The 23435-nt window shown below is 32.6% G+C and overlaps 1 protein-coding gene and 1 long non-coding RNA gene across 3 annotated transcripts in view; one reads left to right on the top strand and one right to left on the bottom strand.

Annotated features, from left to right (window-relative positions):
- The window catches only part of LOC134710358 (proteasome activator complex subunit 4-like), a 70257-nt gene that overhangs the window by 28041 nt on the left and 18781 nt on the right, over positions 1-23435 (top strand). For both annotated transcript variants that reach the window (XM_063570705.1, XM_063570706.1), the window contains exons 22-32: positions 229-287; positions 952-1014; positions 1907-1962; positions 2501-2599; positions 6906-6968; positions 7310-7405; positions 7746-7871; positions 8206-8397; positions 16946-17085; positions 17397-17450; positions 18814-18943. In XM_063570705.1, the coding sequence (XP_063426775.1) occupies positions 229-287; positions 952-1014; positions 1907-1962; positions 2501-2599; positions 6906-6968; positions 7310-7405; positions 7746-7871; positions 8206-8397; positions 16946-17085; positions 17397-17450; positions 18814-18943 (1078 nt within the window). The remainder of the gene's footprint in view (positions 1-228; positions 288-951; positions 1015-1906; positions 1963-2500; positions 2600-6905; positions 6969-7309; positions 7406-7745; positions 7872-8205; positions 8398-16945; positions 17086-17396; positions 17451-18813; positions 18944-23435) is intronic.
- LOC134710361 (uncharacterized) lies at positions 3758-5866 on the bottom strand. The gene is made up of 3 exons (XR_010106120.1): positions 5648-5866; positions 5064-5132; positions 3758-4301 (listed from the first exon to the last, which is right to left on the bottom strand). It is a non-coding gene; the product is annotated as an uncharacterized LOC134710361 (long non-coding RNA).

A 23435-nucleotide genomic window follows, 5' to 3' on the forward strand; every position in this document is an offset into this window, starting at 1 on the left:
CCACAAATAGATACACTAAATTATTGAAATAATGACAAAATAAGTTGTAAAAAGCTTGAACAGACTGGCATTTCAGTTAGTAATTATTTTACATTTTTTTCTATCATATATGTTAATGTGAAACATGTTTATGACAGCATAGTGACATAAGAAATGACATGTCTGCATTTAAATTGAAATAATCAGATCTAATGCATTTATGATAGCAGAGATTTATATATTTTTTAGAATTGAAAGCCAAGTACCTCTGCTTAGATTTACATGTTCCTGTTCATTAGGAGATCTTGGTAAGATTTAGTAATCTTTTAATTTTTTTGCATACTTCTTTAGTAACAAGTGCTTTTATACTTTCGTAATGAAGTTACTTATGGAATAATTTAGTACATTTTGTGTATTGCATCTTTAGTTTAAACAATATTTTAATTCAGAGGGTCACAAAATACAATTATGCAATAGGAAAAAAATAGGGATTCGGAAACAAGAACATATATAAATCTGTCTCCCTATGATATCTTTGAAAACACTCAATTCATTTGTTTTTCTCTAATTTTTGTGCTACCGGTATTTCACATTTCCTGACCGGTGTGAGAAAAATATTTCTCCTCACTATTGAAAAATCTGTTCTCGGCAAATGATTTGATTGTGACATTAAATTTTCTTGTTTTCTTCTGAACTTTGTCATCACTTGGCAGATATTGTACATCCACTTACAGATATCACATTAAAGTTTTAGTTTCCTCAGATTGAAATCAGCCAAAACTCTACAGTTTAGTGGAAAGGTATTGGCTGTCTTGACATGAAGTATTACTTGACTTTTCAATGAGGTTATGGACTGAAAAATTACACAAACTCGAACTGATTGATATAGATGCATGCTTAATACAAGAATTTTAGTAGCTCTCTGATCCTTTTGTTTTCCCAAAATTTATTTGTAAATGTATTCTATTTTAGAGATCAAATTAAATGGTAGGAATATAAGAGAAGCTGTGGTTACTGCAATGAGTACCTTGATATGTAAGTAGACAAGAATCTAACAAAGAAACTTTGTAATTGTCGACAAAAAGCCATGAAATAAAAAGACATTGCTAATATGCTATAGGAACAGTGTTGCTGTTCTCTAATTGGATAGTTGATAAGAGTTCCTTAGTTGCTTAATGAACTGTTGGCACCTAGCAGCAATAGCAAGATGGCCTTTGCTGTCAATAGAGTACTCTTTATTACTAGAATTATTACTATAATTACACTTTATATAAGAATGCCAGCTTTTGATTGGCTGATAGCCAGTGTATTTTTCGCATATTCTAACATTTTTTCCTCATTTCAAACGAATCTGATTGTTTTCACCACTGCCGGTGAATATGCCTCAAATACCATGGTATTTGCCATTTTGGATATTCCTTATATACCCTCGCGAGCATCTTCCCGCCATTTTTTTTGGATATGACGTTACATAAAGACAGCGCGAACGAGTATAAGTACATGTATAGTTCCCGCGGTATATTTTATGATAGAACTTGTCCTCAAGTAAATATTTCCTTTTCCTAGTACAGAGAGTTTAAATTAATATAAAATTTATTCGGTGTAATTAAACAGATATATCATGTTATGGAGGGGTATTTGCAAGAAATACAAGTCTTGGGACAAAATTTCCCTTGCCTAGCGGCTCGGGAAATTTAAGTCCCTCAACTTGTATTTTTCACAAATACCCCTCCATAACATGATATATCTGTTCAGAATTCATTTTAAAACAATGTCCCATTTTAAAGCTTGTATCAGTGAAGACATTTTGTGAAACAGCTGTTATGTTTCAGTTGACTCCTGTAAGATATATTTAACAGAGAATGTGTTGAGATTAATTATTATCAGTAGGTTTTTTTCACAGAAATTTGTTTTTCAATATTTTCAGCTCATATGACATTAACTTGTGAAGATGATACAAAAGGAATGCTTAAAATATTATCTGTAAGTTTTATTGTTAATATATGTTTATATAACAAGTGAAAGTTTTCAAATATTTTGGTAAGAAACTACATCTCTGTGTATTCTGAAAAAAACACTTTTAATTTAATTTACTGCTCGACCTCAAATTATTTTTCGTAGTACACCATTTAAATTGGGTACTAAACCAAGTTAACTTTTAAAACTGTAGCATGCCCATTGTGCAACATCACTTTTGAATTTTTCTGTTGATAAGACTTTTTTTAATTTATTTATATAATATATTCAATCACTTAATGAAAAATAACTTCTTTTTCTTCTCCCACATAGTTCATGCCTCATATATCTAAGTATTGTCAATTTTTTTATATACACATTCTGAAAATTCTACACACAAAGTCCTTGACATTTCTATTGGCTCAAATTAAATTGAAGCTAAATATCTACAAAAGAATTTTTTGTACAAATGAAAGGTTGATATGTGCGAAGAAGAATGGCTGCATGAAAGTACTTCAAACCAGAAGTGACTTGGAAATAGTATTGTATTGCATTTCTCTTGCAGATTTATGAAGCTGTGTTATTCTTTCATGGTGCTCAGAAGAATGATTTTGATTCCCGGTGGAAAAGTTTTCACGCTGTAAAAATGGCTTTACAAGATGATGTAAGTGTTTAGTAAAAACATCAATCAAATGAAGAACAAAAAAATAAAGTCTGTAAATGGCTTTTTTTTTATTATGAGTTACAATTTATCACTAAAATTAGCAAAGACCCATCCAAACAACATTTGATACAAAAATTTAACAATACTTACAGATATTTGGATGATATATTGGCTCTCAATAATGACGACTTCAGTATGTATACTAAAGAAATTTATCCTGTAGAACTTACTTTAAATAAAGCTAATGATAACAATGACCACTAACCTTTCCTCGATCTTGATATCTATATCATAAACGGGAAGCTTAATACAAAAATTTATGATAAAAGAGATGATTTTTCATTTCCTATTGTTAATTATCCATTTTTAGATGGTGACGTTCCCTTGTCACCATCTTATGGTGTTTATATATCTCAACTTGTACGATTCGCTCGTGTATGTAACAACGTATTAGATTTTAGCGAGAGAAATTTATGTATTACTGAAAAATAATTACACCAGGGTTTTCGATATCACAAACTGGTCAAAACATTTACTAAACTTTATCACCGGTATAAGGAAATAATTCGTAAATATAACTCAACATGCAGACATCTTATACGTTCAGGTATTTCACATCCAAAATGTTATGGAAATATTCTTTATAAAGCACAAAAATGTCAGTATTCTCCTCAGAAACTAACAAAACCTTTAAATAGACTTATTAAAAGGGGATATAGTTACGATACTGTTGTCAGGTCATTAAAGATTGCATATTTTGGCTTTAACATTGATTCACTGATAGGGTCTTTGCATCGGAACTAAACACATTTATTTCTAAAAAAACAGTTGTTGGCATGACACGGGTTATGTTCTTCTCTTATATTTTATGATAGTATGATAATAAATCCCTAACGGGAGGGATTGTACCTGATATTCATATGATGAAGACATAATCTTTCAATCAGTTTAATTGAGGTCAGTCTGGAGCTGGCATGTCAGTTAACTGCTAGTAGTCTGTTGTTATTTATGTATTATTGTCATTTTATTTATTTTCTTTTGTTACATCTTTTGACATTGGACTCAGACTTCTCTTGAACTGAATTTTAATGTGCGTATTGTTATTCTTTTACTTTTCTACATTGGCTAGAGGTATAGGGGGAGGGTTGAGATCTGGGGCAATATGCGCAATTGTTATTCCATAGGCCGTAATGGTAACGTTTTCTTCTGTTGCTCAGCCCATATCGTAAACTTGTATATGTATGATGGCTTGTTTCGAAGCTGAGACATTTTTACATATGTGGTTAAATTTTCGGGGTACGAAGTGTGATTCATTTTTCCGTAATTTAGCAAACCCCGAGTATCCTTTTGCGATGTCGCTCCTCATGGTAAAAAATCCCAATTTTAACACAATAAGTTCTTTGAAATTTTAATACTTTGAACACATTTCATAGCTCCATGGTTTTTACACATTTATTCTGTGTTCCCTTATTTTCTAAATTAACACTAATGGTTCAGCTCAGTTATTTGCTTATCATAGAAATGTGTCAAATATCACTACACAGAGATTTTTTGTTTACACATGACTTTTGTGTTCCTCATTTCAAGGCGCATTAGGGGTATTGTCCCATATTGAAATCCATAGTTCTGATTTTTCCAAATATTTTTAGGTGATCTTCATCGGTATGACATTCTGAATAAATCTGTGTATTTTTGTCCATTTCTGAAAAAAAATAAAGTCATTTCAGCATCATATGGCAATGACACTTTTATCGCTATATTCATTTATTTTTAATACAACGTGCATGTATAATTAATTTCTTCCAGTGTACCTTTACTAGTCAAAACAAGGACAAAACTTCTGATGATAACCTTAAATAACAATACACAGACCCTATTAAAGCATTCTATAACATTTTCTTGTGTTTAAAGTGCATTTTGACAGAGAAATTATGCAAAAATGTAGATTTCATAAAAAAAAACCCAGCAAAATAACTATTCTTACTAGTGGACATCTGGTATATAATACTGTGGAAACCCCTCAAAACTACTGGGAAAGTCATTCTTATCATGTAATTAGAGTGCAATGAAGTGCAAATTTTCAAAACTTGTCCATTCACATAATTCTATTTGAGAAAAAAAGGCTTTTTACATGTATTTCAGTGAAAACCCTTTATCAGTGAGAAATCCACATGAGGTATTAAAGGAAACATTGTGACATCACACGTATTATGGCGTCATTAAATAATGACAGATCAAAATAGTGCTAAATAGAGTTTGCAGTGTTACATGAGAATCAGTTGACGCAAGATTTAACTCGAAATGTTGAGTCGAAAAGACCAGTAACCAAGCCTTTTCATTTAATAGCAAGACCATAGCAACAGTTTTCATATAAGCATATTTTTAACATACCGACTGTAATTTCATTTGCACAAATACCATAAATAAATAATTTAGAGCTTACCTAATAAATCAAAATGCTTACCAGTTATTCAGGACTTTTTAAAACCTTTAGTTTGTCATCTCATATTTAAAAGTAATGATATGTCTGGAACTGAAATAAGACAAAAAAAATTAACTCAAACTGTGTTATCATTTAATTTAAATACATAAGTATTATTGAGAGAGAAAAATCTAATTCTTGAAAATTTTATCACAAAGAAAGAAAAATGCTTCTCCCTTGTGGCTTAGCCACCTTCATTTAAACTGTTTATATTAGAAGCAATGAGTAGTAGCTAACTAGCTTAATACATGTAGTTGAATAGCAATATTGTGTTCAAGAAGGTTTGACCCTCCCCCTTTTTCACTGAGAAATGACAATATTTTGTGTTTTGCTCGTGTGCATTAACAATAGTAATTCGTGATTTTCTTAATACATGTACATGTTTTTTTTCTGTTTATTTGCATATGATATCTACTGACCAGGGTCAAATCATTGGATAAAAGCACATGTATGATGTATCTCACTTTACTTGTGTGAAGTGTGTTATCTCCCTTGATTATAAGCTATTCCTGTAGACCAGAGTGATAATTGCATAACAAAGACTATATTGTGTCATGTTTACTTACAATTTATTTATATTACATGTAAGTTTTTTCTTGCCTTTTTCAATTGAATAAACAATTCATTTCGGATCTCTCGGGGGTAAACAAATTTATGACTGTGCCTAAAAAAAGTGTTCAGCCCCGTGCCAGTAATGCATTTAAAAGTGAAAATTTTATTGAATTTTTGCTGTTCTTTTTCAATAATATTTATCTGGAATCATTTATGATAACTAGGTATAAATAAAAAACTACTAACCATCATTTTAACAATTTTCTGTGGTGTACAAGGTGAAATTAGCTTAAGACATCTCTGGATCCTTCCTCACAAGATGGGGCAATATGCGCAATTGTTATTCCATAGGCCGTAATGGTAACGTTTTCTTCTGTTGCTCAGCCCATATCGTAAACTTGTATATGTATGATGGCTTGTTTCGAAGCTGAGACATTTTTACATATGTGGTTAAATTTTCGGGGTACGAAGTGTGATTCATTTTTCCGTAATTTAGCAAACCCCGAGTATCCTTTTGCGATGTCGCTCCTCATGGTAAAAAATCCCAATTTTAACACAATAAGTTCTTTGAAATTTTAATACTTTGAACACATTTCATAGCTCCATGGTTTTTACACATTTATTCTGTGTTCCCTTATTTTCTAAATTAACACTAATGGTTCAGCTCAGTTATTTGCTTATCATAGAAATGTGTCAAATATCACTACACAGAGATTTTTTGTTTACACGTGACTTTTGTGTTCCTCATTTCAAGGCGCATTAGGGGTATTGTCCCATCTCATAAACATGTTTAACCCCGCCGCAATTTTGCGCCTGTCCCAAGTCAGGAGCCTCTGTCTGGCCTTTGTTAGTCTTGTATTATTTTAATTTTAGTTTCTTGTGTATAATTCGGAGTTTAGTATGACGTCCATTATCACTGTACTATTATGCATATTTTAGGGGCCAGCTGAAGGACACCTACGGGTGCGGGAATTCTCGCTACATTGAAGACCCATTGGTTGCCTTCGTCTGTTGTTTGCTCTATGGTCGGGTGGTTGTCGCTTTGACATATTCACCATTTCCTTTCTCAATTTTATTTACAAGATGATGTAAGTGTTCAGTATAATCAACACACAAATGAGGAACAAATATATTGAGATATGAAACCTTTCAAACATTTATATAAAGTCATGAAAGAATACCTTTCATTTGATAAATTGATTAATCGGTTTGGGGAGGGATATGGTATGTTATGTTCTTAAGTGACCTTAAATTTCTGAATTTTTGTTTCAGCTGAGAAAAGGAAAGCGACATATTAGGGCTCTGCTGGTAGACAGAGTACAATTACAGCAAGAGGTTAGTATTCCTCTGTTTCTATGGTTATAATGGGTACATATTGATTTAATTATAAAGTTGGTCAACCATTATGAGGTATATATATGGTTCATATCAGTTTGTAGGCAGCCGTTATTAGCTACTTTGGCATTTTAGAAAAGCTAGTTCATGTGTTGTTCCTACCATGCAAATTGTGTATGAATATACTGACCAAACTGAATACATCTAATGTTTAAATAACTATTAGGGTAAGTAGAAAGATAAACTGAAAAGTTTCTAAACACTTTTTTGGCCATTACCTAAATTTCCTGTTATGATCAGATCTGTCATTGTAAATTCATTTTATGATTGACTATTTACAGATGAGATTGTTGTACAGCTGTGAAAGGATATTTACAGAGAGACACAGAGACATGATGAATGACCTATATAACCTGTCTGTCAGTAGATATAGAGAGGTATGACATTCTATCAAAGGCTTTTTATATTTCTGGGATTTCATGGTTATTGCTATGTCATTAAAAAACCAATATACCAGGCCATTTCTATTTATTTACCTAGGGACTTTAAAAACATATTTTCCATAGTTTCTTATAGGTGTCACAAAAATTAATACTCCCATTTTAAATTTAATAGCATTATTTATATGGAGCTGTTCCTTAAATCGCACTAATTAAAATCATAATTTGTTTAAAAAGTTGCAATGATAAATTCATGTATAATTTTTGAAGTGAATAGATAAGACTATGCATGATTTGTTTTATTAGACCTACACTTACATATTTCTTTTTTTTTCAGGTTAGAAAGAAATCCCAAGCAGTATTGTTTAGTAGTTTTAATAACATACCATATTCCTATAGATGTGTTCTTCCAGATGTTATTACCCATATCAAAAACTCTGAAACACCAGAATATCAATTCAAAGTAAGTAAATGAGTTATTCTGTGTCTCATATAAAACCTATATTACACTGATCAATGAAATGTTAAAACAATATATATGCTAATCTCCATAATAAAATAAAAGAGTTAACCAGTAAATTAGTTATTTCTTTAAATCTCTTTAAACTCTGGGCTTCTGTTTCCAGATAGTTTCAAGGTTGTTATCTAACTATTATTTCTATCAATTTGATGAACTGTACTGTACTGTTCTATGTGATCAGGATTTTTCTATGAAAAAGAAACTATTTCCTATCTATATTTTGAAAAAATTTCAAGAGCATCTTAGAATATTTTTATAAAGTACTCTCTTATCTTAGGGTGCTCTTTATGTGATACTTGGAAGTGGGAAGAGAAACATGGCCACAAAGAGAAGCTGGGAGATAATCAGTGGATTATGGCCTGCCATTACACAGGCCCAACATTCAGAGAAACCATCAATATTGAAGGTTATAGATGATATGATCAATAAAGTTGACAAGAACATGGAGAGCCCTGGTATTGTGACTAAGGTATTATTATCAATGTGCATTCATTATTTTTTTGTCTGCATATATTTCTCTGACAGCTAGTGTATTGAGGAATGATTTTGTATTCGACCAGAATTACTCAATAACTCTTTTATGATTTGCATATCAGGGAATCTGTTGATATGATTGGTTGTGTGGACTTAAGGGACTTTTTGATAGACGATGTTGACCAAAATTCTTTTTGTAACCAATGTAAACAAGATGGTTACTGTCGTGAATATAGGCCAAGAGACTTTTTATCATTTTCCTATGTAATTGTTTCCCGTACTTTCGCGCACACTATTGTTAATGTAACGTAACGTGATTGTTACGTATGTCTTTCATCTTACGATCATAAAGCATCTAAACTAGCAAGACGTTATTATTCCTCCACAACAAAAGAGAATAACCCTCAAGATATTGGTGCCGTGACCAGGATATATCTAAAGATAGTAACAACAATAGTTCCGTTAAGACTAAAAGGCCGTGTTTGTTTTGTCAAAATCCGCATCACCCAAATGAATGTACAAAGATCACCGATATAAACGCCCGCACCCAAATCGTAAAGGAAAAACGAGTTTGTTTTAACTGTTTCGGTAATCACAAGGTTTCGGAATGCAAGTCAAAATACAGTTGCCGAAATTGCAGTAAAAAACATCACAGTAGCATCTGCCGTAATAATGTACTAAATGAAAACTTCACTTCAAATGAAAATAAAGCCGTAACAAAACCTGTCAACGAAGAGTTACAAAGTACCACAGAAACAAAAAGCACCGCTATGCATTCTGCCGTTACAGCACATACCGAAATTTTATTGAAAACCGCCGTAGCGCCCGTATGGTACCATGATGAAAGTGTTATGACTAACATTCTACTCGATGAAGGCGCCCAGAATTCATTTATTTCTCAAGAACTAGTAGAGAAACTTCATATCAAACCAACTGGTATAGTAAGCATGCAAATTTCTGCATTTGGCGGGAAAGAAGGTGAGGTACGCAACCTGGAGAAAGCAACATTATCCGTTGAGACCGAAAGAAAAGAAAGAATTTCAATGGAAGTAATTATTGTTCCAAAAATTGCCGCACCGATACATATGAAGAAACGAGTAAACATTAACAGCTTGCCCTATTTACGAGGATAACAACTTGCCCACCCAGTCACGCAGGATGAAAAGTTTTCCATTTCACTTCTCGTTGGAGCAGACTACTACTGGTCTTTAGTACAAGATGAAGTTATTCGAGGTGACGGACCAACAGCAGTTAAATCCAAAATAGGCTATTTGCTATCAGGACCACTGAACACAGATATGAATACTCAACAATGGAACTCAACGATGATGAATGTTTTAGTGGCGCACAAACCCGAGGAGTGCGATTTACAGAAATTTTGGGAAATTGAGTCGAGTGGATTAGAGGCGGATTCTGATGAAAACACAAAAAATGTACAAAACCTAATGCTTGAGTACCAAAACTCTAGCATAACTTTTAAGGAAAATAAATATGTCGCAAAACTGCCATGGAAACCAGATCATCCCGAATTACCCACTAATGAATATATAGCAAGAAGGAGGACCCAGAATGTTATAGAAAGGTTGGCTAAAGATCCGGATATGTTAAATCTATACGACAAGATTATCAAAGAACAGGAACTGAAAGACTTCATAGAAAAGGTACCCACTACAGAAATAGACCGCGAGCATGGAAGAATTCACTACATACCACACCATCCCGTTAAGAAAGATTCAAACACGACCCCTATTAGAATTGTATATGACTGCAGTTGCCATGGAAATCCAGATTTACCCAGCCTTAATGACTGCCTATCTTCAGCACCACCTATTTTAAATAAATTGACAAGCATTCTTACAAGATTTAGATTAGGAAAATATGGCATCACAACGGACATAGAAAAAGCATTTTTACAAATAAGACTTGATAATGATGACCGAGACGCCACACGTTTCTTTTGGTTGTCCGATTCAACTGACCCAACAAGTGAGTTGATTATGTACAGATTCAAAGTTGTTCTTTTTGGAGCAACGTGTTCGCCGTTTATTTTAAACGCAACATTACTGAAACATTTATCCATGAATCAGAGCAAAGTAGCAACAATTCTACAAGAAGATCTATATGTTGACAATGTACTATCTAGCATGAACTCAGAAGAAGCCGCAATTAAATACTTCAATGAATCCAGAGAACTGCTAAAACAGGGAGGCTTCAATTTACGGTCATGGATGTCGAACAGCGACAAACTCAGAGATTTGGCCCTATCGGAAAAAGTACTGGATTCAGACAAGGAGACAAAAATATTGGGAATGCGCTGGGATGCAGAATCAGATACACTCAGCTTTGCCGAAACAAAACAATTGAAGATGGACACACAGTTGACAAAACGTGAACTTTTGAGACAGTCTTCCGCTATATATGACCCGTTAGGACTACTCGGACCGATAACAATTAGAGCAAAAACTCTTATTCAAGAACTTTGGAAAAAAGGATATACATGGGACGAGAAACTACCGAAAGACATTGAAAACGACTGAACCGAGGTGAAGAATGACATCTTACAGTTAACTACGAAACTTAAAATACAGAGATACTATTTTGCAAACCATGACGAGGAAACCAGCGACTCTACTCTACAGATTTTTGTTGATGCAAGTCAGAGAGCATACGGAGCTTCAGTTTACTTGAGTAAAGGCACAGAGTCGACACTTGTTATCGCAAAGAACCGTGTTGCACCGTTAAAATTAATTACTCTACCAAAATTAGAATTAATGGCTGCAGTGATCGGAGCACGACTCTCAAAAGATGTAATCAAAAACATAGGAGTTAAAAGAGCAGTATTTTGGAGCGATAGCCAAATAGTTCTTCATTGGCTCACCTCATTGAAATCGTTAAACAAGTTTGTAAAAAATCGTGTTAGTGAAATTAAAGAATTAACTGAAACTCATGAATGGAAATATGTACCCACAGAAATGAACCCAGCTGACCTACAAACACGTGGATTGACTGCATCGCAATTTGAAGATTCGACATTATGGATGAATGGACCCCAGTGGTTAACGGACGAGTGTAAATGGCCTACGTGGACAGGACATGTGGAAATAAGTACTCAGCTATCTAATATCAACGGACCAAAGACACACAGAAGTGACGATAAAATGCCAAGTGATCCGCAGCGAATATCACAGATCATAGATATGTCAAGGTATTCTAATTTACATAAACTTTTAACTGTAACTGCATATGTCTTAAAATTCGTTAAGAACTCTCAGGAAAAACGTCCATATCGACTAAGGAGTTCACAAGGTGACAGGAAGCTCAAGACAATTCTAACAAAAGAGGAAATTTTATTAGCTATGAATTTATGGATCAAAGATACACAGCAAGACAGGTTCGTGAAAGAGCTAGAATACATTTCGTTAAATCCGAAAGTTAAATCACTACCGCTTGTACAACAGTTACGTTTATATTTGGATGAAAATGGAATCATACGATGTAAAGGCAGAATACAAAATTCATCTATAGAAGAAAACGCGAAGTTTCCTATTTTACTACCAAAGAACCACAAAGTTACAGATTTTGTTATTATGGACGCACATCTAGGAAATTTACATGCAGGAGTCGGACAGACAATAACACATATAAGGCAATCTTACTGGATACCAGCAATTAGACAATGTGTGAACAGTGTCTTACGTAAATGCGTACAATGCCAAAAAATAATTGGTAAACCGTACAACAGCCCGGAACCACCACCACTACCAAAGGATCGAGTAAAAGACACCATACCATTTTGCACCAACAGGGATTGATTTTGCCGGACCTCTACACATCAAGGATACATCAACACAACCGCGTAAGGTATATATATGTTTATTCACATGTGCATGTATACGAGCTATACATTTGGAACTTGTACCTGATTTGTCATTGAACACTTTTATCCTAGCATTTAGACGTTTTATCAGTTGAAAAGGAACACCACAAACTATTTATTCTGATAACGCGCCTACATTTGTAGCCGCATCAAATGCACTTCAAAGTCAGCTGAATTTACATATCAACTGGAAATTCATTCCAAAAGGAGCGCCGTGGTATGGCGGATGGTGGGAACGTCTAATTGGCTTAACGAAAATGACATTAAAGAAAGTATTTGGTAAAGCACTCGTCAGCGAACAATCTTTGACAACAATACTCACTGAGATTGAAATGATTATAAACAATCGCCCACTTACATATATATCTTCAGATATCAGAGATCCCGAACCCTTGACGCCATCTCATCTTTTACACGGGAGGATTATTACGACCACAGAGATCCACAACGACAAACACAACGCGAATATTCAAGAACTTGATACGATCACAGCAAACAAACTATTTGAGAGAAAAGGACTCTTATTAGACCATTTCGCAAAACGAAATGGTCTAATGAATATCTTACCGGATTACGTGAATATCATCGAGTCTCTGGAAAACATACTGGACAAGTTAACATCGGCGATGTAGTTCAACTAGGGAGTGAATCGCCACGACTTTTATGGAGATTAGGAACAATAGAAGACGTCATTAAAGGAGGAGATGGACTTATTCGAGCAGCAAAAGTACGGACTTCTAGAGGACTAGTTACCACACGACCAATTGTGAAGTTATATCCATTAGAACTATAGTACTGTTAAAGGACTTTTGTGAAGGACAGTTAACGTAAAGTGAACCGTTACAAAAAACTTTCAATGTGATTCATTTATAGAACTTTAATGTTTTGATTATTTATCATTTCAAATAATTTAATTTCTTATGCATTTTGAGGCCCCCAGAATGTCGTGAATATAGGCCAAGAGACTTTTTATCATTTTCCTATGTAATTGTTTCCCGTACTTTCGCGCACACTATTGTTAATGTAACGTAACGTGATTGTTACGTATGTCTTTCATCTTACGATCATAAAGCATCTAAACTAGCAAGATGTTATTATTCCTCCACAACAAAAGAGAATAACCCTCAAGATAGTTACAATGATAACACCAGCTTTAACAAACCTTATTTTCAATGCACATTATTCGTTTAATTAAATAATAAACACAAAAACAATCGTTTGAATGGAAATATGATTGTTTTGTAGTTTATTTTCAAAGTGCAAATTTCATTGTACATATTTTTGCGTTAACCAACAAATATATTTATGCGCCAGGCATATTTAATCAATTCAATTCAAGAAATGAGTGTGAAAAATATGTTCCTTATCTTTAATTTTAAAAGAGTTTGTTAAACGCCTTTTTAAGGTAACACGATACCGAATGGCATATCTCCCGATTTCCAAACTTTTTGGCATACGCGTTCTTTGCACCGAGTTACATCGAAATATGTAATAAAAAATGGGGGTCACCATTTTTGTTTTCTTGGTATTTTCATTGGAAAACGTCGATTTGGGCGACAAATTTACTTAGGTATATAGGGGAAATGCCTGTTTTTCGGCTAACCTTTTTAGATTTTCCAATGGATGGCTATGTTCTTATATACGGAGAACAACAAAAAACTAACATAATATTCAAAATTACAAACTGAATTCATACATGTATAGAAAATCATATGTCACCATCCTTGTTTTTGAAATAAATGGCTTCAAAATTGATTGATACCCTTAGAATTTGACCTAAAATGTTTGAAGTTATTGAATACAGAATGTAACGTTATTCTCCAGAGAAATGGAAAACACAAAATGTGTCGGGATCTGAAGGGTGTTTATTTTATTTTCGTTTCCCCTGTCAGGTTTCCGTAAATTTCCTAGTGATGAGATTCTACTGATATAATTTATTTCGTCCTACACATAGAAATTTCACTAACATGAATTTAACATTAATCTCGTCTGATTTTTACACTTAAGGAGCATATTAAATACCTTCATATTTTTGTAAAATTCGAGTGAAAATAACATAAAATGTTTTACATGTGATTCATTTGAATTACTGAGTTTTTAACTCCATCTTTTATGACAATGGTGTTGTCATTGCTTCATCCATGTAGAAAAATAGTACTTTAAAAATTCGATTCAGTTGACAGTGATATAATTGCTCTGTTTTGGATGGTTGTTAAATGTTCAGTGGCAAATAGTTCATGCATGATAAATAAAATAAAAAAACTCAAAGAAAAATTCAAAACTTTCATTCTTGACTTGCTACGTACATTTGTATAGTGTACTTTGCGTGGTGTAAATGTGTGAGTTGCTTGCTAAGCAAGTCGGACAAACATTGCAAACTGTATGCAAAATTTCACTATTAGTTCAACAGTCTGGCATTTGTGAAAATTATTTTATAAAACAAATCTTGAGATCATATATGCATTCTTTATAAGTAAAACATACTGCGAAACATAAAAGCTCAAGCTTGAAATTCCACATGCAGGAGATGTTATCCGGAGTCTGTACTGGGCGGGCCTTTATAATCTATCAAAATGCCTAATCAGGCAACCTGTCATGAACAAAAAAAAATAAGAAAATCCAAACGGTATGCGTACCTTTAAAAAAATAGGTGCACAATTTAAACATGAAGCAAAAAGACTATCAAGTGTGGGATTGACGGTCGAATTTACACAGGTGAAACAATATGATGTTGCGTGCTCTATTAGTTTCAAGTGGCGATTTTGAATTGTAGGATTGATTGCTGGTGTTTTTGACCCTGAGAAAAAAAATGTTTGTTTCACCCTCAGCTGCAACTATATGTAATGCTAAAATTGAAAGAAAAAAATTGTTTTCGACTTGTCGCCAAAAAAATAGATTGTCTTTCGCCAAAGCCGATAAAAGAAGTTTGTTTAGAAAAAAATCCATAGCCCCCCCCTCCCCCAGAAAATCAAATGGTTGCTACCTAAGTATGTGAGCAATATGTCCCTCAGGGCCTAAAAAGGCAACTATGTTAATTCTCTTTCAATCGGTTTGTCTCCAAACTTGTACATGTACATTATTTCCACCTCAAATCACAAAAAAAAAAAAAAATACCACCAAATACCCATGCAAGCGTAATTAACACGAAAATGAAATCTAAAGGATTTCAAGATTTAGCTATTTCAGTCTCTTTTTTCTGTTTGAATAATAATTAGTCAGTCGTTTGATTGTAAATTTGGAGAGAAAAAAAATTGTAACGAAACCAGTCTGACTATAGCCAGTCCCGACTATCAACTTGCGTTTATTGGCGCAAGTAGCAACTTGGGGATGGCTTTAATCATACTGTAACAGGACCTGCTTTTTTCATTATATTTTTGCCAAATCAAGTTCCCATGTATTTCTCAGCCTACGTTAACTTTTTCAGGCTTAATTCCGATGTTGCTGTATATCCTGTGTAGACTTGGTCTATAGCATTACAAATCTAGCACTTTATTTTCAAAATAGTTCCGAAACGATATTGGATCTACTCTGTACAGAATAATGAATTTCAGAGACCTTTTATACTGGGACATAGAGAAAGATATATATTCGGCAAAATAACCAAGTAAACCCCTTTCTTAACAATCCATACAAACAAACTATTTTTGTATGAGTTGCAAAGTCTGCTTGTATTGTGCATTATTGACTAATTCTATCCGTATTGTCATCCAGATAAATTTCCTTTTTCCATTTTTCCAGAGTGGTGTTTTAGACGACCATTTTAACAAGAATTAATAGATGTACCAACAATTCCCCGTGTTTTTTTACACATCATCCTAAGTTTCTATAGATTAGATTTCTACTTTCAAAACAAAATTTCATGGTTCATCATGATCAAGAAAAAGTATTTATTGCAAACATTTACCAAGAATAAAGACTTGTGATAAAACTCAGTCTATTATATGTAGATAATCGTTCAGATGCTTAAATTTTAAAGAAACAGAATATTTAAAAGTAAAGTAATACATTTTTAAAGATTTTAAAACAATGAGCAATAATAAAAAAAGTTATTAACATTTTCCTCATCGGTCAGGCCATAAGTCTTTGCTCCATCAAGTATCCAGAAAAAGTTACCATTAAAAATGTCACATAAATACCCAATATTTTTTTTTAATTTTATCACTTTGTGATTGCAAATACTGATGCATTGGCTTGAATGTGTGAACGTTATTCGATAACGTCAGGAACGATAACTCGTGGCGTAACGTCATTCGGTATCGTGTTACCTTAAAGGAATTTATTGGTGTATAAACTGCACCAAATCACTCACAAACATATCATAGGACTTTTACTTGTTTGTGAGTGAATTGGTCGAGTTAATACACCCAATGAATTCCTTTAAAAGCCCCATTAACATATTTAATCCTACGCTTTTCATGAATTAAATAAGTTAATTCGTAAAAGGCGTGCTATATATATAATTTTAAAAGCATGGAATTTTTTTGCCAGCATCCAAAAAACAAGTGATGTTATACTTTGAACACCACAGTTGGCAACTTTTTTTTCCTTAGGTTTGCTGTATATTTAAAAGTAAATTGTGTACTTATTAATAATATGCAACTAGATAAATGGGTTCAACTGATCAGATAAACAAATTCAAAATGTTTTCTTTGATGACTTTTTTCAGACAACAGAGTCTGTTCTTACTGCTGCACAGAAGTTGCTACAGCAGAGACAACCATATCAATCTGATGTCAAAGAATTAAATTTTGAGCAGTTGAAATCAGCTCAGCAATTTGAACGAAATCTAAATGACAGAAATATAAGGTAATTTAAGTGGATGACTACTTTAAATTGGTATTAGGGGATTTTTCTTGATGTTATAATCAACAGTCTGACAATATTTGGGGTATGATATAAAATTTAATCATCATAAATAAAGCAGATATTTCAGTGTGTGCACACTTTTCAAAATTATGGAAAAAAAAGAAATTTTGTTTCTGTCTCCTTTTCTACTTATTTAATTCTGAGCCAACAAACACTTTTATCAAATGTAGTAAGTACTATCAAAGAACCAAATGTTTTTATACTGTCTTATTAAGTTAAGGAATACAACTGTTTTTTTATTTTATTATTAGACTTTACAACCAACTTGTAGAGGACTTGGTCAAGATGGTGAATGCTGGAAATTTGTGAGTATTTATTAAGACTTTTAATGAGCTTTACTTTATTTAAAATAAGTTAGTTTAAGTGCAAAACTATTTGTATCATTAAAACTGTATTCATTATATTGTGTTTTTTTTTGTTTTTTTAATAGATTTTGGAATATATATTTATACACTGAAAAGTTACCCAACATGTACATTAAACAATTCTGCTCTGAAGTTGTTATTTTTTTTTTATTTAATTTTTAATAGAATGGAATGAGTAGCAATTTTCACCTAAAACTGGCAGCAGTATTTATGTTAATTGAATATTTAACTGATTACATGTTGAACTTCTCAAGTACCTTTTCTTTAATTCAGAACTGAAAGTTTGGTCAGAATGTCATATACACTGGACATTAAGCAACCAACAATCAATCAATCAGAATGACAAATGTTATTCACCATTAGTTTTCTCCACCCAGAAGTTGAGTTATACTGAGCTGATGTTTTTATACCCCCGCTTTAAAAAAGGGGGGTATACTGTTTTACCTCTGTCTGTCAGTCCGTCCGTCCGTCTGTCGGTCCATCAGTCCGTCCGTCAGTCAGTCCGTCCCATGAAACTTTCATCACATTTTTCTCAGGAACTACAATACAAGGATTTCTGAAATTTGGTTTCAAGGTTTATCTAAGTCAGCTATACCGTGTGATGCTTTTTCAGATTGATCACTTGACAACTTCCTGTTTACCGAACACTTGTATGATTTTACACATGATAGCCAAGTTGAAAATTTTCGTCGCATTTTTCTCAGGAACTACAATACAAAGATTTTTTAAATTTGGTTTCAGGGTTTATCTAAGTCAGCTTTACCGTGTGATGCGTTTTCAGATTGATCACTTGACAACTTCCTGTTTACCGAACACTTGTATGATTTTACACATGATAGCCAAGTTGAAAATTTTCATCACATTTTCTCAGGAACTACAATACAAGGATTTCTGTAATTTGGTTTCAGGGTTTATCTAAGTCAGCTATACCGTGTGATGCGTTTTCAGATTGATCACTTGACAACTTCCTGTTTACCGAACACTTGTAATATTTTACACATGATAGCCAAGTTGAAAATTTTTGTCAAATTTTTCTCAGGAACTACAATACAAGGATTTCCAAATTATGTTTCAGGATTTATATAAGTCAGCTATACAGTGTGATGCGTTTTCAGATTCATCACTCGACAACTTCCTGTTTACCGAACACTTGCATATTTTTACACTATTAACATTATCCTCTTGCGGCGTGGGTATCATCAGTGAGCAGTAGCTCGCAGTTTACTTGTTATTATTTGCTTATTTCAGAACAATAGCTTTGAGGGAGTATTCTGGTGTTTATTTATTATTAATTTTTTTTCAGAACCTGGAAGTTTAGTCATATTGGACTTGTGTTTTTATCGTTACTATTGAGACATGATACACCAGTTCCTGCAGGTCTTGTAGCATTGAATATTAAAACAATGGTCCATGATTCACTACATGCCAGAAAGGTAACTAACATGTAACATTTGGAACTAGCATGTATTTTTAATTTATCTGAATTTAGATTAGAATTCAAATTTAGGATATTATAGATCTAACAGATCAGATTCTGTAATGCCAACCTTATCAACAAATTAAAAGGTTTTACCTAGATAATATAGATCTAAAGGATCAGATATTGTAATGCCAACCTTATCAACAAATTAAAATGTTTTACCTAGATAATATAAATCTAAAGGATCAGATATTGTAATGCCAACCTTATCAACAAATTAAAAGGTTTTACATAGATAATATAGATCTAAAGGATCAGATATTGTAATGCCAACCTTATCAACAAATTAAAAGGTTTTACCTAGATAATATAGATCTAAAGGATCAGATATTGTAATGCCAACCTTATCAACAAATTAAAAGGTTTTACCTAGATAATATAGATCTAAAGGATCAGATATTGTAATGCCAACCTTATCAACAAATTAAAAGGTTTTACCTAGATAATATAGGTCTAAAGGATCAGATATAGTAATGCCAACCTTATCAACACATTAAAAGGTTTTACCTAGATAATATAGATCTAAAGGATCAGATATTGTAATGCCAACCTTATCAACACATTAAAAGGTTTTACCTAGATAATATAGGTCTAAAGGATCAGATATTGTAAAGCCAACCTTATCAACACATTAAAAGGTTTTACATAGATAATATAGATCTAAAGGATCAGATATTGTAATGCCAACCTTATCAACACATTAAAAGGTTTTACATAGATAATATAGATCTTAAGGATCAGATATTGTAATGCCAACCTTATCAACACATTAAAAGGTTTTACATAGATAATATAGATCTAAAGGATCAGATACTGTAATGCCAACCTTAGGCCAGATTTTTTTTATTATCTGTTTAACGAGATCCGACGACTCCACATCTTCCGATTTCAGAATAAAAATAAAAGTAGTGCTTCCTACTTTTATTTTTATTTTTTCTGCCGACTGTTACGAAATTCTAAAAAAAAAAAAAAAGTACGAGTACGGGTCTGCGAGTTTTAATTTATCTCTTGTTGCATGGTCAATCAAAACGGCGACTTCCGGGAAGGGACCGTTTTTTTACATTAAACTTAAAGTGCGATCACCAGAGAGAAGTTCGTGTTCACTCAAATTTGTTAAGTGTAATAGAGATGAGACAACCGGGGTCATGTTGTCCAAAGAGTTACCGGAAGATGTTGGCATCAGCCGCATTATAACCAATCAGGCAGATGTTGAACCTGACACACAGGCACTTGTTTCTATCCATACGAAGGTCGACTTATATGGATAGTCGACCTTCGTATGGATAGAAACAAGTGCCTGTGTATGGATGGGACCAAATAATTTGAAAAACCACTTTTTTGATTCACGTTCACCCCCTTTCACTTTCCCACCCTACAGTACACGTTTGCACCATACACAGGGGAAACAAATTGGGGAAACTCAAGCTGGTAGCCCAGACCAAATTATTCCTAAATGATGTTTGTATTTTGAACAAAATTTTATCAAAATTTTAGTTGTCCAGCTCAAAATCTCGAGGCCTGCTTAGCAGTCAAGGGTCTAACTTAAATAAGTTATCAGGGAAAAATAACATGCATGTTGTTATTACAGACACTTTCATGAGTTGTCTTCTCTTTTTTCCTGAATCTGTAATAACATAATGTTGGTTATCAGTGAAATATATCAAAAATGTTTTATCTTTAATGGGCACTTGGGAATTCTTAAAAACTTTTGCGCAGTAGCTTAATAAATTACCTTGATAACTAATTTTCTTATTCCATTAATACAATTATGATTAACCATGGTAAATCAATGAGACAAGGCTTTTAAGGGCAAACTAAGCTGTAATAACAAGGCTTATGTTATTACAAGCATGTAATTTACTATATCAGAGTAAATGAGACACTTGGAATCTTGCACAGTGCCTCATTACAAGCTCTGATCATCATTTCTTACAATGAATTGAAATACATTCTTATGCAAGTCAGAGCAAAGCCTTTAAAAAGATATAGAGAAGCTGCAATAACACCCATTGGTTATTGCAGGAATGTATTTTCTGTAATAACATAGGTGTATTATGCATGATTGGTAAGCTATGAGCTGTTATATAATTTGCAAAGATTAGTATACATAAAGAAAATTATAATATCAATAGAACTTGAGAAAAATTTAACAAAATAAAGGTTGTATATTTTCCCTTTGAAACATGTAACATACATATGTTATTACAGTTTTTTGATATTTCAGCTCACAATAACAACATGTATGTTATTTTTCTCTAATAACTTATTTAAGTTAGACCCTTGACTGCTTAGTATTATCATGATTATCCCTGCTACATGTTAGCACACAATTTTTTATTATTGGTTTTGTGTTTGATAATTTGTGAATCAAGTCAGATTGACCAGTAATTTATTTTTGTGTTGAATAAATCATAAGGTCAAAAGTAAATAAACAGGTTTATTATAGAATATTAAAAGCCTTTTTAAAGGAATTTATTGGTGTATAAACTGGGCCAATTTACTCACTATGAAATTTTTGTGAGTGACTTGGTCCAGTTGATACACAAATAAATTCCTTTTAAAAGCCGTTTAATACTTATAATTCTTTAAAGTTGGGGATAAGTGAAAATAAGTATTTTTAAAGTCCAGTCGGTCTCCAATATCCAGGAAATTAAATTTTATGCGCATAGATGCTGGGAACTTTCCTTCTAGACTAAATATTATCATATTGAAGAGGCTCTGGATACCTGATGAGGAAAAGCCATTGTAGTTAAACCTTAACCGAAACACCCTTAAAAAATTCAAAATTTATCTATATAGAAGTAAATTTCAAATTGAACAAAACAGAATACGAAAAGAATTAAAATAAAATATGAAGAGAATGTATAATTATATATAGGATTCCCAGCAGGCACTCAACGTTGATTCAACGTTGAAACAAGGTTGTTTCTCAACGTTGAAATAATGTCAAATTTATGTTTGATTTTTAAAATTGGAATTAACGTTGTCATTTCAACGATGAAGTTTCAACATCCATTCAACGTTGATTCAAGGTTGAATAGTAGTTGAAAGTATAATAATGAAATTAATTATAAAGCTACAAACACCACATTTTTTACCTGCTTTCCAAATTTTTGCTGTTGGTAGATTGTAAACAGGCAGTGTGGGTGTACATGGTTTTTTTTAATGTTTTTCCCTCTCACCAATACACATATGAACAAAATAGATAAGTTAAATGGAAGACATCTAAATAAATAGTTCAACGTAGTTTTTATTAAATGACCAACCAATGTTAAACCCTTCTAGAAAGTAGTATATATATCTAGGAAGAGTGAAGACATTATTAGATCCAATGTGTGTTCAGGATGATCGCAATATTTACGAAAATAAGAAGATGCTGCATGACTGCTAACCAGACAACTGTCCACAAAAAACAAAGGTCCTTGATTATATATACATATATGTTATATAAATGTATATATTACCCTCATAAACCATTACATTAATACTTAATTACTCAGGAACAATGATATCAAAAATAGTAATACAATGATATTTCTTTTGATACAAGATTTATTTTATAAATTCATTTGTTATATTTGTCTCTTTTTGTCCTGATTGCACGTCATCATTCTTCCACCACCTCAGGATCTTTCAGCGGTAAATTTTAAGCAGGAGAGGTCTTCAGATATGTATTTCCAAGTGACATCATTTTACTCTTGCAGTATATCTAAACTCTGGAAAAAATCAGATTATATATATATGATAAATATAAATTGTATGTCCTGAAAAGATATTTTAAATTTGAGCCACTTTCAATTTGTTTCTAGAAGCATTGAAAATAAATAAAACCATAATGACGAAGCACATATTGTAATAAGATAATCATTAAAAAAAAAATATACATTAATGTTTACTATTAGTATTTTTTTGTTAATGAAGAAGCTTCAACCTGAGTTTTGTAAGACTGAGGGTTTCACTATGTTATTGTTAACGATGAAAACACTTTACCTAAGTAAGACGTTTTTTTTTTTATTGATGACTGCACACAATTCCATTAACATAAAATAAAGAACTTTACTAGAATAACTTAGATATAAAGACAAACATAATATGGTATGTAAGGTAAACAAAATTAGAATAAATAAAAGATTAATCTTTGAACACAAATGGTATATAGCTATACAGACAAAAAACCTAACTTTGATGATTTTAAAGACTGGAATTCCCAATACTGAATTTTAATTTTGCTCCACTTGATGCCTTTTAGTCATTGATCTGTTTGACAAGCTTCTGTAAAATAAATAATACATGTTAATGATCTGCTATAACATTCAAAACCAGGTTACGTACACATTAATGTAAACATGCATTTCTCATATTACACAGAGTTAGAGATCACCTGTAGATCAGTAAAGGTTCAGACTGACTTGTTTTTGTAAAAATAAAACAATAAAAGTATCACT

Source organism: Mytilus trossulus, chromosome 3, assembly GCF_036588685.1.
Source record: "Mytilus trossulus isolate FHL-02 chromosome 3, PNRI_Mtr1.1.1.hap1, whole genome shotgun sequence".
NCBI classification, from domain to species: Eukaryota; Metazoa; Mollusca; class Bivalvia; order Mytilida; family Mytilidae; genus Mytilus; species Mytilus trossulus.